This window comes from Talpa europaea, assembly GCF_964194135.1.
Source record: "Talpa europaea genome assembly, chromosome: 3".
Taxonomy (NCBI): domain Eukaryota; kingdom Metazoa; phylum Chordata; class Mammalia; order Eulipotyphla; family Talpidae; genus Talpa; species Talpa europaea.
Window position 1 is genome coordinate 80,662,642 of NC_140069.1, and position 21,092 is coordinate 80,683,733.

At 35.4% G+C, this 21,092-nt stretch overlaps 1 protein-coding gene across 2 annotated transcripts in view; it reads left to right on the forward strand.

Annotated features, from left to right (window-relative positions):
• The window catches only part of VPS50 (VPS50 subunit of EARP/GARPII complex), a gene marked incomplete at both ends in the record, with an annotated part of 120,673 nt that overhangs the window by 22,808 nt on the left and 76,773 nt on the right, over positions 1-21,092 (forward strand). For both annotated transcript variants that reach the window (XM_084230838.1, XM_084230839.1), the window contains 4 exons: positions 7,998-8,080; positions 17,128-17,170; positions 18,555-18,653; positions 20,781-20,921. In XM_084230838.1, coding sequence (XP_084086964.1) covers positions 7,998-8,080; positions 17,128-17,170; positions 18,555-18,653; positions 20,781-20,921 — 366 coding nt within the window. The remainder of the gene's footprint in view (positions 1-7,997; positions 8,081-17,127; positions 17,171-18,554; positions 18,654-20,780; positions 20,922-21,092) is intronic.

The window sequence follows — 21,092 nt, forward strand, 5'->3', positions numbered from 1 at the left end:
GGGTATATATTTTGTCATAATATCAGCATCACCTGTGGTTTGACTTGCATTTGCTAATTTGGCTCTGAACATAAAGAACATTTTTTATGTTTCTAAATTTCTTTTTTTTATTTTAAAATTGGAAGTTTATTTTTTTAATATTGTTTTTATTTTTTTACATCATTGTTCATTTTTAAACAATATTTGCTTCCCCCCACCCCCTCAGGTGTCGTCCCCATAGAGTTTCCTTCACCAGTGCACCCGTGCACCATCAGCTCAGTCCCCTGTGCTCCTCCCTCCCTCCTTCTGATCCCTCTCCCTCCTCCTCCCCTGCAGGATGTCTCTGATTTATAATTGTCTGTTTTTGCATTGTTATGTTTTGTACTGTTGTTATTTTTTATGCTGATGTCTTATTTGTTTCCCCTATATTCCTGCTATAAGTGAAACCATCTAATATTTTTCTTTTTCCTTCTGGCTTATTTCACTGAGCATAATTGCTTCTAGTTCCATCCACGTTGCTGCAAATGGCATGAGTTTATCTTTTTTGATTGCTGAATAATATTCCAGTGTGTATATATGCCACATCTTCTTGATCCAGTCATCTATTTTTGGGCATTTGGGTTGTGTCCAGGTTTTACCTATTGTAAATAGTGCTGCAATAAACATAGTAGACTGCAATAAACATAGTAGACTGCAGAACTCCCAGACAGCTTTCCACAGTGGTTGGGCCAGTTTGCATTCCTACCAGCAGTGTAGGAGAGTTCCTTTTTCACTACATCCTTGCCAACATTTGTTTGCTTGTTTTTTTGATATGTGCCATTCTTACTGGTGTAAGGTGGTATCTCAGTGTTGTTTTAATTTGCGTTTCCCAGATAATAAGGGATATTGAACATTTTTTCATATGTCTGCTGGCCATTTGCATTTCCTCTTTAGAGAAATGTCTTTTAAGTTCTTCTGCCCATTTCTTGACTGGATTGCTTATTTTGTTTTTGTTGAGTGATTTCTTTGTATATCTTTGTGATCAGTCCCTTATCCATTGACTGGAGTGCAAAGATTTTTTTTCCCAGTCAGCGGGGTGTCTCTCTGTTTTGGTTAATGTCTCTTTTGCTGTGCAGAAGCTTTTCAGTTTGATGTAATCCTGGGTGCTTATGTTTTCCTTGACTTTCTTTGCTTTGGATGATTAGTCTTTAAAGATGTTATTGCGATGTATGTCTTGTAGTGTTTTACCTATATTTTCCTCTATACATTTTATGGTTTCAGGTTTTATGTCCAGTTCTTTTATCCATTTTGAGTTGATTTTTGTGCACAGTGAAATTAGTGGTCTAGTTTCATTTTTTCGCATGTGGTGGTCCAGTTTTCCCAGAACCATTTATTGAACAAACTGTCCATGTTCCATTGCATATTCTTTGCTCCTTTGTCAAAGATCAGTTGTCCATATAAGTGTGGTTTTATTTCTGAGCTTTCTATTTGGTTCCATTGATCTGTGTGTCTGTTTTGTTGCAACACCAAACTGTTTTAATTATTATGGCTTTGTAGTATAGCTTCAAGTTTGGAAGTGTGATACCTCCTTTCTCCTTTGTTTTCATCAATAGGGCGTTGGTATTGGTGTTTTTTTTTTTTTTTTTTTTTTTGTGGTTCCATATGATTTTCATCAGTATTTGTTGTATTTCTTGAAGAATGTCATTGCGATTTTTATTGGAATAGCGTTGAATCTGTATATTGCTTTTGGTAGGATGGACATTTTAATTATGTTAATTCTTCCAATCCATGAGCAGGGGATGACTTTCCATTTCTCTGTGTCTTCTTCTATTTCTTTTAATAGTGTTTTATAATTTTCTTTGTATAGGTCTTTCACCTCTTTTGTTAGGCTTATTCCCAAGTATTTGATTTTTGGTTTCAATTATAAAAGGGATCATTTTCTTGATTTCTTCTTCTTCAGATTTATTGTTTGTGTATAGGAAGGGTACTGATTTTTGTGTGTTGATTTTGTATCCTGCTACTTTACTGAATTGGTTGATTATTTTGAGTAGTTTTTCTGTGGAGTTTTTAGGGTTCTCTTTTTATATCTTATCATCTGCAAATAGTGGCAACTTTACTTCTTCTTTCCCTATCTGGATTCCTTGTATGTCTTTCTCTTGTCTTATGCCCTGGCTAGGACCTCCAGTATTATATTGAAGAACAGTGGTGAGAGAGGACATCCTTGTCTTGTTCCTGATCTTAAAGGAAAGGTCTTCAGCTTTTCGCCATTGAGAATAATATTGGCGGTGGGTTTGTCATATATGGCTTTTATCATGGTAAGGTATGTTCCTTCTATCCCGAGAATTTCAAGGGCCTTCATCATAAATGGATGTTGGACTTTTTTGAATGCCTTCTCAGCATCTATTGATATGATCATATGGTTTTTATTTTTCTTTTTGTTGATGTGTTGGATTACGCTGATCAATTTTCATATGTTGAACCATCCTTGTGCCCCTGGGATGAATCCCACTTGATCGTGGTGTATTATCGCTTTGATGCATTGTTGGATTCTGTTGGCAAGGATTTTGTTGAGGATTTTTGCATCCATGTTCATTAGGGAGAGTGGCCTGTAATTTTATTTTTTTGTGCTGTCTTTGTTTGGTTTTGGTATTAGTGTAATGTTGGCTTTGTAGAACGTATTTGGTTGTATTCCTTCTTTTCAATTTTTTGAAAGAGTTTGTGTAGGATAGGCACTAATTCACTGCTGAATGTTTGATAGAATTCATTTGTGAAGCCATCTGGACCTGGGCTTTTGTTTTGGGGGAGTGCTTTGATTACTGCCTCAATTTCACTGCTTGTAATTGGCCTGTTTAGGTCTTCTGTTTCTTCTTTATCCAGCTTTAGATGCTTATATCATTCTAGGAATTTGTCCATCTCTTCTAGGTTGTTGGATTTGTTTGCATGTAAGTATTCTTAGTGATCTCTGATTATTCTTTTGATTTCTACTGAGTCTGTTGTGATTTCTCCTCTTTCGTTTATAATCCTATTTATGTGTGTTTTCTCCTGTTTTTCCTTTGTGAGCCTGGCTAGAGGTTTGTCTATTTTGTTCATTTTTTTCAAAGAACCAACTTTTGGTTTCATTGATCTTTTGGATGGTTTTTTAAATTTCTATTTTGTTTATTTCTGCTTTGATTTTTATTATTTCCTTTCTTCTACTGGCTTTAGGGTTTTTTTGTTGTTGTTGTTGTTATTTTTCTAGCTCTTTGAGATGTGAGATTAGGTTGTTTCTTTGGGTTCTTTCTTGTTGTTGATGTGAGTCTTTATTGCTATATATTTTCCTCTTAATACTGCTTTTGCTGAATCCCATACATTCTGGAAAGTGGTGTCCTCCTTGTCATTCAACTCAAAGTATTTTTTAATTTCTTCTTTGATCACCTCATTAGTCCAGTGGTCTTCCAGTAGTGTGGATTTCAATTTCCATGAAGTGGGAGGATTCCTTGTTTTCTTTTCATGATTTATTTCTAGATTGATGCCTTTATGATTAGAGAAGATAGTTGGAATGATTTTTTTTTTTTTTAAACAAATATTTCTTTTTTTTTTTTAAAGATTTATTTATTTATTTATACAAGCACTGGGTACAGTCAGAAGCGCGGGAGGGTGAGAGAATTCACCAGAGCCAGAGCAGGGAACAGAACAGGCAGACTGACGAAATACACTGCTGAGGGGAGCAGCGGGCGCAGCAGGAGAGGTCTGCGCGCCATGTGGGACCCTCGCCAGCGGCCAGGGATTGAACCGGCACTGCAGAGGCTGTGGGCAGCCTCGCATCCCAGCGCTCAACCACTGCACCACCAGGGGAGGCCCTGGAATGATTTTGATCTTCATGTATCTGTTGTTGTTTGTCTTGTGGCCCAGTTTGTGATCGATTCTGGAGAATGATCTGTGTGCTCTTGAGAAAAATGTGTACTTGAATTTTTTTGGGTGCAGTGTCCTATAGATGTCTATTAAGTCCATGAGTTCTATGTCTTTATTTAGGGCGCTAGTCTATTTATTTTTTGTCTCATTCTGTCCATTGGTGAGAGTGGGGTGTTGAAGTCTCCCACTATATATGTATTTTCTTTAATATCCGTTTTCAGAGCTGATAATAACTCTCTAATATATTTTGGTGCTCCTTCATTTGGTGAGTATGTTGATGAGTGTTATATCTTTCTGATGTATTGTCCCCTTGATCATAATGTAGTGTTCATCTATGTCTCTTTTTATTTTTTTTAATTTGAAGTCTATTTCATCTGATATAAGTATAACTGTTCCTGCCTTCTGTTTTTGTCCATTTGCTTATAGGATTGTTTTCCAACTTTTTGCTTTCAGCCTGTGTTTATCTTTTGTGGTAAAATGCATTTCCTGGAGACTGCAGAAGGATGGATTTTGTTTTTTAATCCAGCGTGCTTTTTGTCTGTATGTTTTTATTGATGAGTTTAATCCATTTATACTTAGAGTTAATATTGATATGTTGACATCTGTATTTGCCATTTTTTTTGTGTGTGTGATTTTATTCCTCACTTTATTCTGTTCTTCTTGATCATTCCTTTGTTGGTTTTGGCCTTAGGACTACTTGTAGAATTTTTTGGAGTGGGGTTTAGTTGTAATGAATTTCTGGAGTTTTTGTTTGTCTGAGAAAGTCCATATTTTTTCTTCATAGAGGAAGGAGAGCATTGCAGGGTAAGGTATTCTTGGTTGGCATTTGCTGTCTTGAAGTTTTTGAATATGTTACTCTGTTCTCTTCTTGCCTCTAGTGTTTCTTCAGAGAAGTCTGAGGTTAACCTGATTGATTTTCCCTTATAAGTTATCTGTTTCTTCCCCCTTTCCAGTTTCATTATTTTTTCCTTGTCTTGGACTCTTGCAAGCGTTGCTATTAGGTGTCTTGCTGTAGTTTTCTTTTCATTGTGGTAATTGGGTGTACTCGCTTCTTGTATGTCTATATTTCGTCTCCTTTTTCATACTTGGGAAGTTTTCTTCAATTATCTCGTTGAATAATTTCTCAGATCCTTTGTCTCTTCTCACCTTCTGGAATGCCTATAACTCTTAGATTTCCTCTCTTCATGGAGTCTGATAATTGTCTAAGGGGATTCTCATTCTTCTTCCTTTGCACTTCTCTCTCTTTTTCTCTTTTGGTTCTTTTTATTTCTGTATCTTCAAGAGTGCTGATCCATTCTTCCATTTCCTTGGTTCTATTTTCAATGCTTTTCTAAGAGCTCTTTGTCTCCTCCAGTAATCTTTTAGTGTCCTCCTTTTCTTTTATTTCCTTTCTTCAGGTCTCATTTTCGTTCTTCAGTTCATTGATTATTTGTCTTATGTCAAATTTTTTAATCATGATGATTCTAGATTATATATCTGACAGGCAGAGAACTTCTTCCATGTCATTGTAGAGCTCTGGTAACTGATTTTCTTTTTGTGGTGTAGTGTATCCTTCTTCTGCAGGCTTGCTTGGTTATTTGTATTTTCCCTTCTCCCTGCTGTTTGCTTTCTAATTTGTTCTATGTATTGGGACGTTGTGCCACTGGTGTTGGCGGGCATCTCTTTGGAATGCTCCTTCAAGGGTGTCGAAAACTGTTTACCAGGCTGAGACCAGCACTGGTAGGCCAAAACTCCACGAGGGTGTTGATGCTGTGGCTGTGTTGCTGGGCACTATCTTTAACAGTTCCCTCCCTCTGTATTTACTCAGTTCCAGCAGGGAATCAGTTAGTTGGTGATTTTGCTTAGGTCACTATGTGGCGCAAGACACCTGTGCTTGCTGACCTGTGCTTTTCCCCTGTAGTTCTCTGAGAAACGAAGTGGGAGAGGGGAGCACCTCTACATAGGGACTGTTTGTTGCTCATGCTGGGTGCTGTGCGCTCGTTCTCAATCTCAGGGTCTCAGATCCAAAACAAAGGCTGTCACCCTGCGCAGTGCCTACTGTTATGGCGTGTTCCACGCCCCGAATCCTATGCCTAGCACTCAGTTCCAGAATGGGGTCTTGCTCCATGACTTGTTTCCCTTCTTACTCCTGTTTGCGTGGCCCACCCCCTCTCAGAGCCTGAGGATGGTTTTGGAAACCCTGGCTTCCAACTATTAGGAAATTGGTGATTTTGTTTTGATCACTAGGTGGCACCACAGAGCTTTCCTAGTATCCTTCAGAGCTCTGTGTTTTCCCTGTGGGTCTCCTGGGAACTGAGTGGGGGTGGCGTGGAATGGCTCAATGGCGTGGGGGTGCTGTGTCTGCCCTGTGCCACGCATCATGGGGATCCCACACCCCGAATTTCATGCCCTGGGTCTCCGTTCCGAAGCCCTCAGATCCAGGATGTGGGTGGTAGCCCAAGTCATTGTCCACAAAAATGGCACCTTCCTCCCCCCCCATGCCCAAGCACCTGGTTTTTGATTACTCAGTGAGGGTCTTTCACCTCAGTGACAGTTCCCACGCGTCTCCCCACAAACCTAGGTCTTGGGAGTGGGGACCTGGGCAGCTGCGATCCGTACGGGTATGCTTTTCTTTTCTTTTTTTTTTTTTAATTTTATAGAGGCATGTTTTATTTATTTATTATTTGTTTGTTTGTTTTTTGTTTATACATGCACTGGGTACAGTCAGAAGCGCGGGAGGGTGAGAGAATTCACCAGAACCAGAGCAGGGAGCAGACAGAAGGACCAAAGTACACTGCTGAGGGCAGCAGCGGGCGGCAGGAGAGGTCTGCGTGCCATGTGGTACCCTCCTCCGGTGGCCGGGGAGCAGCCGGGGATCGAACCGGCGCCGCAGAGGCTGCTGGCAGCTTCGCAACCCAGTGCTCAACCACTGCGCCACCGGGGAGGCCCCGGGTATGCTTTTCGAGCGCATGTGCTTTTCAGCACAAGCTTAGTGGCTGGCCTTGGGCTATTTGCAGGTCTCTCCCTAGTCCTTATCTTCCTCCAGTGGTGCCTGGAGCCATTCGCTTACCTATGTGGTGATTCCCCCACAGTTCTCCACAGTTCCCAATTGCAGGGTGCAGTGCCTGCAATAGTTCTTTTCCACTCAGAGTTCTGCTTGATCTTTAGTTTGTTCTCGTTGTTGTTTTTCTTTCTGTTGGTCAGAGTGTACCAGCTTTGTGGGTGTGGGTGGAGGAGGGTGGGGGAAGGCTCTGAGCTTTCCTCTCTTTTGGTCCTCTTCTATGGCAACTTTACTCTTTGGGCAGTTTACCAGAGTCACCTGTGTCCTGGTTTTCACAGGGAGCTGCCACTTTTCCTCCCGATTAACTTTTTTTTAATGGGAAGAGTTACTCGTAGCGCGTCCCCACCACCATGTTGATTCGAATTCCCATCTTAGAGAGAAATCTTACGTTGTCAAAAAATTAACAAGGTAACAATGGTACTTCATTAATAAATAAATATATATATATACATATATATATAAGAAATAGGTATCTGGCTTCATAATGGTCAAAATTATTCTTAGCACTATCTTTCTGCATATTAAAACTTAATAATATTAAAACTTAAAAGAGAAATATAGATAATAGTTTATAGACTCATTGACTCCAGAATATATTTAGTTGTGAAAGTGCTAACATTTTTTCCTACTTAAAAATATTTTGAGGATATTAATGATTATTTTACTTTTTTACAAGTTTATTGAAAAATATTTATTGATTTCTTGGTGATAGAACTGTTGAATGTTGACTGTAGTAGAATGCATATGTTTTGGATGATTTTTGTGACTATAACTGAAAGAACATATATTAACAGTTAAAGAACACCTCTGTGAAACAGCTTATAATTCTATATGGGCTTTAACCACATGTCATGGTTACTGAGGACTGTAACTAGGTATTTGACAGAACAGAATATTTTTTTCTATGCATACATTTTATGCCTGGAGCTAGTTGCCTATTTATATTTTATTATTTATCTATCATTGGTATTCTAATCCTCTTTTTAAAAGGAATTAAAATTTTCTGGTTCTGTGACTTTTGGATAGAGTGTGAACAGAGGTTTGTTTTTTCCGGGGGCTTTAAGAAAACTGTTTCCAGTCTAATGACTTTTGTTGTTCTTATCTTAAGGAAGAAGACTATCCAGGAGCTATTCAATTGTGCCTGGAATGTCAGAAAGCTGCCAGCACTTTTAAACATTACAGTTGTATAAGGTAAGGTAGACTTCTTAAAGCTGATTCTATTGTCAGATTTTTGTGGAGTTGTGAAACTTACAAAGTTAGTAGATATTGAAAGTTAATATTAAGTGCTGTATTTTAGTTCATCGTTCTTGTTCATAAATGGGCAGTACAATGCAATTATAAATAATATTTCTTAAGGTGTGAAATGTTAGATACTTTTTAACCATTTTCTTTTTTGTCACCTCATTGAAATGCTTTTTTCCATATTCTTTCCAATCTGATTGATTTCATTTTTGTAACATAGTAAAAAGGAATAAATTCATCTTTTCATTTCTCCATCATATCTCTTGGGCATTCTTCCTCCTTAGCTTTGCCTGGCTTATAAATATTGAGAGTATTATTGCTGTTTGTTTTTCAGATCTATACGTTTCAAATATTTGGCACATCATAATAAGAATTCTTTCAGAAAATTTGTGATTTCATTTTATATACTAATCCTCTGTATACAATATTTAAGTGATTATGTACTTGACAGGTTGCATCTTTTGTTTAAAAAAAATCACTTATAAAACATACAATGTGAAATGACTACTTTATCTCTTCCTATTAGCTCTAACTTTATTAATGAGTTTTTGGTCTACTGATAATGAAGGCTTTGCATTACTTTTCTGTACCTTGGGAGACCATAATCCTGAGGTGTAATTTCCTTTGTTTCTCTAAAACCATCACAAATAAACATACAGTCTAGGTAAAATAGTATGATTGCCTGGCAAACCCAGTTTCAATTTCTTACCCATCCTAGAATATAGTCTCTTAGTCTCTCCTGTATGGAAAGAAATTCTGGCAGTCAGTGAACATGATTACTGATGTTACAGATGTTTATTTCTAGTATTTGAGGAGCAATTATTAGCGATGTCTATCTACTGGATATAGGAGCAAAACATTAATACAGGTTTGTTTTAAATTTTTTTTTAAAATATACTCTGACATCGTAGGTCTCTGCTGAGTTTAGAATGAGGACTAGATATTTTTCCCCCTAAAATTGCTATTTAAATATCTATGGAATCTTTTTCTTTAGGGTCATGAATATTGAAGTACACATTGTTTATTTGATTAGGAGATAACATAGTTGGGCAGTGTCAGTGATATTCATTTGATGGAAAATTGTCACTATTAAAAACTTGATTATGTCATTGACAAATTTTAATTTGAGTGACTAGAGAATTAGCTCTAGTATGTTGAATGTATTTGAAAATTTCTAACCTGGTCTTCTGAATCCTGAGAAAACATAGTAATACCTGTTTATATCATTTGTGGTGATAAAGCTGTTAGAGTAAGCACAACTTATTTATGATTGGGTGAACATAATTCAGGCAGTTATTTATTTACTGGGTATTTGTTATAGCTAGGTGTTTTGCTTTGAAATTGCCTGTGTAGTAACATACCAAACATAATCAACATCAAGGAGAACAGGGATTAAAGTAGGCACAAATCGGATGGGACTTTCGAGAGAAGGAACTTGATTGAGCTAAGTGTCAACACTGGAGTCTAAATCTCTTTAAGGGATCATGGCTAAGGATGCCCCTGAAGGAGGGGCAGGAAGGGATAGCTAAGTGAAGGTATAAGGGGGTATGGATAAGAGATTGTGGGTATATGATGAAGTCTTGTTGCTGAAATGCCAAGCAACACAAGAACTGAAAATGTCTATCTACTGGATATAGTAACAAAAAAGTTGGAGTTGATCTTGTTGGGGACAGATTTAGTTAAATGTTATTATTGGATAAGGAAATTTTATAAAGTGGGAAGATGTGAAATTGAGAGGAAGAAACTAAAATATTTGAAAATTAATGGGAAAATGTAAAGTTGAAAGCAAAATATGGAACATATACTATATAAAGGCTTTGAAGGAATTATAGCAGGTATTGATTTTGAAATGGTCACACTCTATTTTGAAATGGTAATAGGAAGAAGAATGAGTGTGGACATTGCTGATAGGAGCTTGAGGGAATAGGTAATATGGTTTGAAACTTTATTTTTTCCCATTAATTTCTGTTTTTAATCTTATCTATGCTAAAGTAAATATCTTACTTGATGAACATTAACTGTAACAATGTTTCTGAAAGAAATTCTTTAGACTATTAAAAGTTAGCATGAAATGGCATCTGAGTATTTTTCATTAATGTAAGTAGAGGTACATGGAAGAGGCATGATTACAATTAGCTGATCTTGTAAAAAGTTTGAAATTGAAATGCTCTATAATGGTGATTTAAAGTAATGTTTTGTTAGGCAGTACAGTGTGTATAAAGCATACTATGTTTACCCATATGATTCATGCATGGAATAATAGAAAAAGTTTGTGTTCTTCTCTGAAAATACATGTATATACACAAGAAATACATTATTTCTTGTGTAAAGTTTTACCTTACATTTCCCAGGAAAACTTTTTCATTTGGTGATTTAGTGCAGTGTCGGGTGATTCAGAGAGCAGATCTGTTGTTTGAAATTGTTTGGTGGTGATGACAGTCCTTCCAACAGCAGTTCTTCCCTGTATTACAAGAACTGTTTCCTCTGCTAGCTATTTATCCTGCATAACCCAATCCTCTTTTCACTTCTCCTGTTTGCTCTAGTTGTGAGAAGAAAGGAGTTTGTTCACTTCTTGTAGATAATAGGATAGAACAGTAAGTTAGTTGATATGTGTGACAGAGTCCACAAAAATGACTCACAAGTATTGTTACTACCTTTAATTTTTGTCTTTATTAATTAGATAAACCTTTTTTACTGTGTGCATTTATTTTTTCTTTCTTTTGCTCTTCTCTCAACTTCTAAATACAACTCTGTATTTGAAAGTGCCCAGATTCACCAACAGCTTAAAAAAATTCATTTAATTTACCTGGAGTTGTAGAATTTAGCCAAAGGAAAAAAAATAATTTTTCCTTGGCTCTGAGTAAATCAGAGTGAAAAATCATTGACACTCTGGTAATCATAGGAATAGTAATTAACTTCCAGCTGAATTTGCACTCTCATTTTCTTTAACATTAGAAGAATGTTCTTAGGAGTAGATTACATAGGGCAACTGCAGGCTGACTCTTAGGATATGGAAAGTAGGAAAAATGGGAGTCACATGTTTGCTTCTTCATAAAGAGGCATTAACTGTATACTTAGAAATCTCAGGTTCTGTCACTTGAAGTACCAAGAAACATGGTACACCAAGTTGGTTGAAAATGAGAGAAAACTGGTACCTTCTCAGTGCTTGTATCTTCATTGAGATGTACTGTGTTTCAGTTTCTTTAATAAAAGATATTGTAATATCGGTTTTATTCACTTTTTATAATTGACAGGGAACATTCTTACATTATTTGATATTTCTTGAATGATTGACAGAGTCATATAGTTGGGATTTATTGAGAATAAGAATCAGAGTGTGTTTATATTAAAGTAAGTCTGCGAATGAAGATTTAACTTCTTTCTCTACTTCAAATTTATCTAACTTAGTTTTCAGAAAAGTTTTTTTTAACATCAAAACTGCTTGATTATATTTTGTTCACTTGAGAGAGCATTCTGGATTAGACTCTGAAAAGTGTGTATGCCATCAGGACTAGTTTATTGAGCATTGCATTTAAACATAAATATGTTTAATTTTTCATAATCTAAAATATTCTTTATTTTTTCATAATCTAAAATAGCCTTTATTTTTTTCTCAGAATGTCTTGGTAGTTGAATGAAGACTGTGGTTTGCAGAACTTCAAATCATAGAGAAATGAATACCGTTTTTATTTACAAATATAGTAGTACCAGGGACTGTTCTTCCTCTATTGACCTTAATTCCTTTCTAGCAAGTTACATCTGCTTGTTCTTGATCTAGGCTAAATAAGGGGGCCCAGGAATCCTGTCTGGCATAGTGTTTGAGCAATAGCTCCTCAGACCTACTAGCTAGACCTAGATTCCCAGTTCATGTTGCTCTGTCTGCTTGGGCAGCATTGTTGATGCCATGGTATTCTGACATTACTTGTATTCCTTATCTTGATGTTTCTTTTATTTATATATATATTTATATATTATATATCTTTATATATATATATTTTGAAGATTTGTTTATTTATGCTAGGGTGTAGGCCAGAGGTGCAAGGGGGTAAAAGAATTCACCAGAGACAGAGTGGGGAGCAGAACAGGCAGATCTACTGAAATACACTGCTGAGGGGACAGCTGGCAAGACAGGAGAGGTCTGTGGCGCCTTTTGGATGTGCTCACTGGCTGGGGATTGAACTCATGCTGCAGTAGCTGGTGATAGCTTGATATTCTGAGACTTAAGCCCTAGGCCACCAGGGAGGCCCTATCCTTGATGTTTCTTCTGCCCCTCTCCCTCATGCCATACCATTTAAAAATAACAAAGTAAAATCTACACATGACAAAATTATAGTATTTAAATAAACAGTAGAGGTTTTTCTTTCTGCCTTTTTCTACTTTTCGGAGTAAACTGCTTTGGCAGCTTATTTTTTCATAGATAATATTGTAATTTAAAGTACTATATTAAAATATCTTTTTTCTGAAATATCACCTTATTTAGGAAGGTAATTGTTTCTTGGTTCCCCATCTGTTTATTCCCCATATAAAATGTTATTAAAAGATGGGACTGGTATACTTTCTTTTGTTTGCTTCCCTTTTCTATTTAGGTTTTGTTAGTGAAACTATTATTTTTACTTGGTCAAGTTTATAACATTTTTTTATGCAACAATTTAAATCTTCTTTGCCTTTATTAATGTGTTACTTCTAAAAAATTAACCTAGTAGAAATCATATTTACTAAATTATGATTATATAAATAATATTATCTGAACTAAGTAGAGTGATTGTACTTACAGAGAAGCAAAGTAATCCTTTACCTCTAAATGAAAATCAAGGTCCATAAATGTTTTTTCAATTTCTGTTGAATATCTTTCACTTTATTAAGGTCTTACTCAGTTGCTATCATTCCTTATACAATATTCCTTTTTTGTATATTCCTTTGTCTTATTTTTTTTAAAGATTTTATTTATTTATGCATACAAGAGCTGGGATACAGGCCAGAGAAGCAGGGGGTGAGAGGATTCACCAGAGACAGAGTGCGGAACAGGACAGGCAGATTGACCGAAGTACGCTCCTGAGGGAAGCAGCGGGCGAGTCAGGAGAGGTCTGCTGCACCATGCAGGTTGCTCCCTGACCAGCCAGGGATGGAACTCATGCTGCAGAAGCTGCGGATTGCTTCATGGTGCCATACTTAACCCATTATGCCACCAGGGAGGCCCTCCTTTGTCTTATTTTGTTATAGTTATCTTTTGAAAACAATTTTTTTGGATATGGGATACATGAGAGTTAAAATTTGAGATTTTGAAATGTTCTTAATTTAGTCTATATATATTGAAACAGAATTATTTTATTCTTAGAAATGGGAGACAGTGCTCAGTTGCCTTTTAGCCTCCTATTTTCTAATGCAGAGTCAGATGCTTTTTTCAGTCTCAGTCCACTATTAATGGTGTTTTTTCTTTAGAAATTTTGAGGATTTTTCTTTTTACCCGATGTTCTGAAATTTCACCACTAATCTAGAAAAGTCGCCCATGTCAAATTCTTTATTCCCGGGTGAGACAGGAATGAAGTATTATTTAATACTTATCTGCTTGAGATAAAATAAGAGATTTTGAAATTTATTGGTTCTCTAGGAGTTTGTAATAATAGGCAACTAATATAGAATGGTGGGATAACATGTCAGTGAAGAGAACAGAGTGCATAAAATAAAGACCACCAGATGTGTCCATGCTGTGAATGGCTCACTTCTTATACCCCTGCAAATATGGGAAATACTGACCTTTATAGGTCAGGAATAGAAGCTAAGCACCATTTGCTAAACAGTATTGATTATACAGTAATTCTAAATTTGATTTTAGTAATATTTTCTCACTAAGGCTTATGTTTTAGTTTTTGAAAACTGAATCATGATGATGGTGACAGTGACGATGGTTGTGATACTATGTTTGAAATGTTCTGTCCTTTTTTAAAAAATTAATTTATTTGTATATATTTTACATCAGCTGTAGTCCCCATAGAATTTCCACCACCAGCTCACCTGTGCACCATCACCTTTTCCCTTGTGCTGTTTTGTCCTTTCCATATGCCACGCACTGTACTGTAATTTTCTTTATCTTATTTAGTATTCACAGAATATTACCAGAGGTGTAGTTATTATCTCCATTTTATAGATGAAAAAATTGATGCTTTTTAAAAATAAGTTGTAAAGCCAGGATTTAAACTTAGGTCTGCTAGAATGTAGAGTTGTTGCTCTTAACCACTACTGCACTCTACTGTCTCTTAATATTAGCTGTTATATACAGTGGAATCTTATTGCAAGTATGCCAATTTTTAATATTCCACTCTAGTAACTGAGTTGTGTACTACTAGAGTTAATTACATTTTTTTCCTAGATCTCTTTCTGTCAGTGTGTTTGTTCTGAATTTATGTTGCTTACATAAAAAAAAACTAATAAAGTGAAATAAATTTTTGAAGATAAGCTGAATGCATTGGAAAAATAAAACATTGTTAAAAATAAATTTCCTTTGAGTTTATTGTAGCTGAGGCAATTTATAAAAATTGGGGGATATTAGGTAACTTTAATGTGAGTTGGCATTTGGATTGTTTTACATTTGTCTTTGAGTTTGTACACATCAGAGAAATTGAAACTTGAAATTGCAATTTATCTGTGATTTGGCTCATATGAAACTAAGACGTTAAAATTCCAATCAAATGGAAAGACAACACATTGACTCTAAATCAAGAGTGAATGAAACATATTTATACAATTTTAATTAAAATTCTCAATATACATGTGAACACACACACACCCATACAAACACATATCAGTGTTCTTGTTTTAATTTTGATCAGTTGACTAAACGATTTGCTGAACTCTAGCACAGAGTTGGCAACTTTATTTTTATTATTTTTAGCTATATATTTTCAGTTTTGCAGGCTATGAGGTGTTTGTTACAACTATTCAGATTTGTCGTTACAGCCCAAAAGCATCCATAGCCATTTTGTGAAAAAACGAATATGCCTATGTTCTAGTGAAACTATTTAGAAACATAGGCTGCTGGCTCGATTTTAGTTCCTGATCTCTGCTTTTGAATTACAGTTTAGGAGGTTTGGCAATGTTTAGAATATCTTTATAGTCTGTAATAGAATCTTTAAACCTAAAGGTGGAAGCAGCCCATTAGATATAGTCCACTTTTGTCTGAGAAGCTGATGTCTGTGTTAAACCTGGACATAAATCACATGGTCTTATTAATAACAGACCAGGGATATCATTAAGACACTCATTAGTTGCTATACCACCTTGTCTTTTTTTATAGTCAGATTTGTACTGAATATTGATTTATATGGAACTTTTCTTGGATTCTTCTTTTATTTTTAAAGATTTTATTTATTTATGCATACAAGGGCTGGGTTGTAGTCCAGAGATTCTGGGGGGGGGGGTGAGAGGATTCACCAGAGACAGAGTGGGGAGCAGAACAGGTGAATTGACTGAAATACACTGCTGAGGGGAGCAGGGAATGAGGTAGGAGAGTCTGTTGCACCATGTGGGTTAGCTCCTTGGGTGGGGATTGAACGAGCACTGTGCTGTAGTGTCTATTCATCAGATTGCTCCACAGTGCTGAGATAACCCCTTGCACCACCAGGGAGGCCCCTCTAGGATTCTTCTTGCATGGTGGTCTTAGATCAGCTATTTGAACAAACACTACTAGGGGCCTCTCCGGTGGCGCAGCGGGTTGAGCACAGCGCTGTGAAGCTGTCTGCAGCCTCTGTAGCGCTTGTTCAATTCCTGGCCGGCCAGGGAGATTACTACATGGCGGGGCAGACCTCTCCTGTCTTGCCCGCTGCTCCCCTCAGCAGTGCTTTTGGTCTGTCTGCCTCTTCTCCCCACTCTGTCTGGTGAATCCTCTCACCCTCCCACACCTGTGGCCTATACCCCAGCTATTGTATAAATAAAAAAAAATCTGTAAACAAACGGTACAAATTAGTTACTTATGAATATATTATCTTTAATATTTTCTGTGGTGATGGCAAAAACGCACTACAGAATTGTTTGATTCATTACATTCAACTTGCAAATAGCCTTTAATAGCTTTTAGCTTTTCATTTTAGTAAATTTTTTGACCATAATGTAGCTTTTATTTATTCCACATGTTTATGAATAGATCCTTTTAACATACTTTGATTAATTGACTGAAATGGCTTGAATTCATGTTCCTAAATGATGACTAGGGATTTCTTAAAGGCTGTATAGTTAATATGTCCACTCCTTAATCACATAATTTTTATATGTGTATTTTAACTAGTAATAAATTATTGTCAAGCTTCAGTTATAGATTTTGAAAGCATTTTTAATAAACTCAAATTTTGATTTATAGACTTTATACAAAATCGACATGCTGTTTATATTACTATGTTTGCATTAGTCTTACTACATAGGATATAGAGTCATTTTAGCCATAAATATAGCAGCAATAAAAACATCTAGATTTATGAAAATATAAATAAAGACTAAAGGCCGTTTTTTTTGTAGTGAAGCTGAAATCATTACTCTCACCTGTGAGTGAGTTTAGATTTCCTTTTTCTCCAAACTCAAAATAGTCCCTGTAAATTTTATATGTAGATATTTTATATATATAATGTGTATATTTATATCTAGTTTTATTGAGATGATATTTAAAATTTTTTGATTGTCTCATTCTTTGTTCTTTATATGTAGAAATTTTATTTTTGAAATTTTGCTTTTTATCTAAATTATGGTCTTTAAAGTGCTGTCAATTTTTAATTCTTATATTCTTACTCTTATCTGTAGATTCTTTAGCATCTTTTGCCCATACAATCCTATTGATGCTAGTAATGACTTATTTATTTTTTAAATTCCTTTTATTTATTTAGTTTTTGCCTTATTGTACTTTCTGCAGAGTCAGTAACATGACTTACTGCTTGTGCCATTGTTATGTAGTTATATGTATTTGTTTAGCACTTAGTTTGTCTCTTTTAATAATAAGCACATCTCTTTAATAGTGAACTGAATTCAAAGCTGCAAGATACTTTAGAACAAATCGAGGTAAGAAGCATCACATTATATTTCAATTGCATTTTCTTCTTAGAGGTTTTTATGTAGCATAGGTACTACTTATCTTTTTATTTTGTGTTATCAGCATATCTAGATCACTACACTTTTTGTTTCTCAGAAACTTTGGAATATCTGTGCATGGTCAAGTTAATGTTAAACTGCTTGTAATTTCAACCATACCTCTGGAACTAAGGGCCTGAAAATAGTGTTTGAGAACATCACCATTTTCAGAAAGATCACCAATTGTTAGTCACACTCTGTTCTCATTGAAACTATAGCCAAATTACTTACCATCTGTAACTTTTTGATTGTATCAGCTACTTCTTTTTAGTGTCAGTGAGTTAATTTATTTACTTAAAATTATTGATTTGATGAAACACTTCTAAATTTCTAAAACTTATAATATGGCTCATATAATTAATAAAAAATGTAGAAATTGAAAGAAAAGATATGTCCTTGTAGCATGAAGTCTTGGTTTTCCTCCACTATGTGTTCACAGTTCATCACTTTTCTAGGTAATCTTTGCAAAGAAGGATATTCATTTCAGTAAATGTGATAATTATTATTTGGTTTCTCCTGGTATTTTATTTTAACTTTTTCCTAATAAGAGTACCAATAAAAGTTGAGGCTGTACTTTAAAATGATCTTGTGTGAAAGTAGTGTTTGATTGTTAATATAATTATTTATTAATTTTAAGAATGCTCATTTATTTGATAAACATAAAAACAACTACTTTTAAAATCCCTTTCACAATTTCCTGAATATTTTAATAAGGACTGCCTTTGGAAAACAGTATTTCATTGCTTCTTGGCCTTTTGGCTAAGAGCAAGTGGAAAACTCAGTATTTCTTCACTGTTAGAAAATTATAATATTAAAATGAAATCACTGACATACAGGTCCATAAACATTTAGATATAAAGCCATACCTTGAGGTATGTACTTTTAAGGTCAATGTAGTTTTTGTTGAGAATTACTTTTTAGTGAATATAGAAAGATTATTTTATCATTTTTTAATAGTCATGCAAATGCAGGTCATATAATTACAAGATTTTAGCAGATGCTTGAAGAAACAAAGTTAAGTAAAAAATAAAATTCCTTTGAAACTATTATACTTATTTTGTGTCCATTGAAATACTTGGCAAAGAATTTTAGAAACTTAAATATTAGTTAATATCTTAGTAAACTTGATTATAGTTAGTAATAAATGAGAGTTGTAATTTGTTTCTAATTTTATTGAAATTTGTTTTTGATTGTTAATTTCAATATAATGCTTAGTTATTAATTAAAAATGAAAACTTAGTTTTAATATTTTCTTTTCATTACTTTGAAAATATAATTCTTTAGCCAGCTCTTGTCTCCTTTTTTAATTACATAGGAACAGTTGGATGTAGCTCTTTCCAAAATCTGCAAGAATTTTGACATTAACCATTATACCAAGGTTCAGCAAGCTTATCGACTTCTTGGAAAAACACAGGTTAGTTCTGAAAATATGCTTTTTTTTCTTAATTAAGAATTTTGTTAACTGTCATGATTGCTTGAGTCTGAATATTATAAATGTAGTAGCCTTCAAAATGTGTTTTGCAGAATCAATTTTTATGCTTTATTAAGTTATAACATGGTTGTTCACATAGGTTTAGAGGTTATATAGGGTGGTGAAACATTACAGATACTGGTTTTGAACCATGAAGTGTTTGTCAGGTTTAATGTTTTCATAATTTTATGTAGGTTTTGAAAAAAGTATTCACTGTATTATGAGATAGTTTAGTGGGAGAGGATATAATTTCTTTTCCCTTAGTTCTTGGTCTGAACGAAAAGTCCTTAATTTAGAGCTTCATAATTCTTAGTGGGCCAGCATGACTTCCTTGAAGTACGTAAACTTTTGTCATTAGTACATTTGTCTGGAAAACAGCTTCATTACATGTATTACATTTTGTGAAGGATTCTCTTTGTCCCGACCCGCGGGATTCGTAGGCACGAAAAGAGAAGGGCTGAGGATTGAAATGAGGGGCTTGAGACAACTTGATGCTAGCATTTGCTTCTTTATTTTTCCTTTACCTTTCTTTTACTTTTCCCTGTCTTTCTACCTTCCCTGACCTTCTCTCTGCTCCTCTCGCGGTAACCTCTCACAATAATAATCTCCTGGGCCTCCCCAGTGGCGCAGTGGTTGAGCGCTGGGTTGCGAAGCTGCCCGCGGCCTCTGCGGCGCCGGTTCGATCCCCAGCTGCTCCCCGGCCACTGGAGGAGGGTCCCACATGGCGCGCAGACCTCTCCTGCCGCCCGCTGCTCCCCTCAGCAGTGTACTTCGGTCCTTCTGCCTGCTCTGCTCCCCGCTCTGGCTCTGGTGAATTCTCTCACCCTCCCACGCTTCTGACTGTACCCAGTGCATGTATAAACAAAAACAAACAAATAAATAAATAAATAAAAACATGCCTCTATATAAAAAAAAAAAAAATAATCTCCTGACCTTCTCATGGTTCTCTTCTTATATCCTGGTAGCTCCTCCCATCGTACCTCCCAGTCTCATTTGATTAATAGGAAACACCTGTGGTTTCTCAGCAGGCGAAACGGTAAAGCGAAAACTAATTAATGGCACGTGTGTTGCGCAACATGGCGCATGCTCCAGGCGGCTCCAGACACTCTTATCCCCATAATGTTCTAACTACCTCATTGCTGCATGGCTTTACATACTGTTTTTGTTCAAAGGCTTCTTTGAAAAACTTGAAACAAGGGTCCATAAATTGTGTCTTCTGTGTGTACAGGATTATGCATTTAGCTATAAAACATATAAAATGATAGATATAAATGTTTTCTTCCCCTTGATGGTCCCCTCTCTGTCTTAGAAGGAAATGTAAGAGTTTATCAAATCATTGAAACTATACATTTTAATATCTGAATAGAGAAATTTGGTTGTTCATTATGCTTTATTAATTTTCTTGACTTCAATTATACATATAAAATCGTACAAGAAGGAAGACATGTGTTAATTTTGAGAACATGTTTAAGGACCTTTGAAAACATGATTGTAACTTCTAATTTCCCCTATAAGATGAATTCTTTCTCTCACTAAGTACTTATTGGTTACCTCTAATATGTATTGCTCCTGGCCCTTGGATAAAGTCATTAAGTATCTTCATTTCTAGTGAGGGAAACAGACATTAAAGAAATAAATGAGTGTGATGTCAGGTGGTTTTAAATGCTATAAAAAATATATATCAGTGTAAGTAGATAGTGATGGAAAAATCCAAGTACTGATTTATGTAGGATTGTCAGGGAGGGCTTCTCTGAGACAGTGATCATTGAGTAATGTTCTGAGCAATGTAAGCGAATGAATAGCTAATGGCAGAGGGGAGCATGACATGTTTGAGAAAGAGGAGAATGGGTGCCAGTCATAAATACAGAGCAACAGATTAGTGCTCACAGTTTAATAGTATGATATTTTGGTTTTTTGAAGGGTTATTTGCAAATAACCAATGGTAAAATTTATAATTCTGTGAGTAATAGTTATCATATGCTATAGCTATAATTGGTAAAGACTTTTTTCAATTTGATGAAATTTATTATAATACCAAGAAATCATACTGTATTATTTTTCTTTCCATAGACAGCAATGGATCAACTACATATGCATTTCACCCAAGCCATTCACAATACTGTGTTTCAAGTTGTTCTTGGTTATGTGGAGCTATGTGCAGGAAATACAGACACAAAATTCCAAAAGCTGCAATATAAGGACCTCTGCACAGTATGTAATAACATAATTGCTGTTCATTTGTCTCTCTTTTAGTTCTAAATTCCTATTTTACTTTCTTAACACTTGCTATTTGAAGATTCAATTAAAAAAACAAATAATGTTGTCAAGTTTTTTTTTCTCTCATGTTATTATTTTCCTCATGGAGATATGGTACAGAATTGT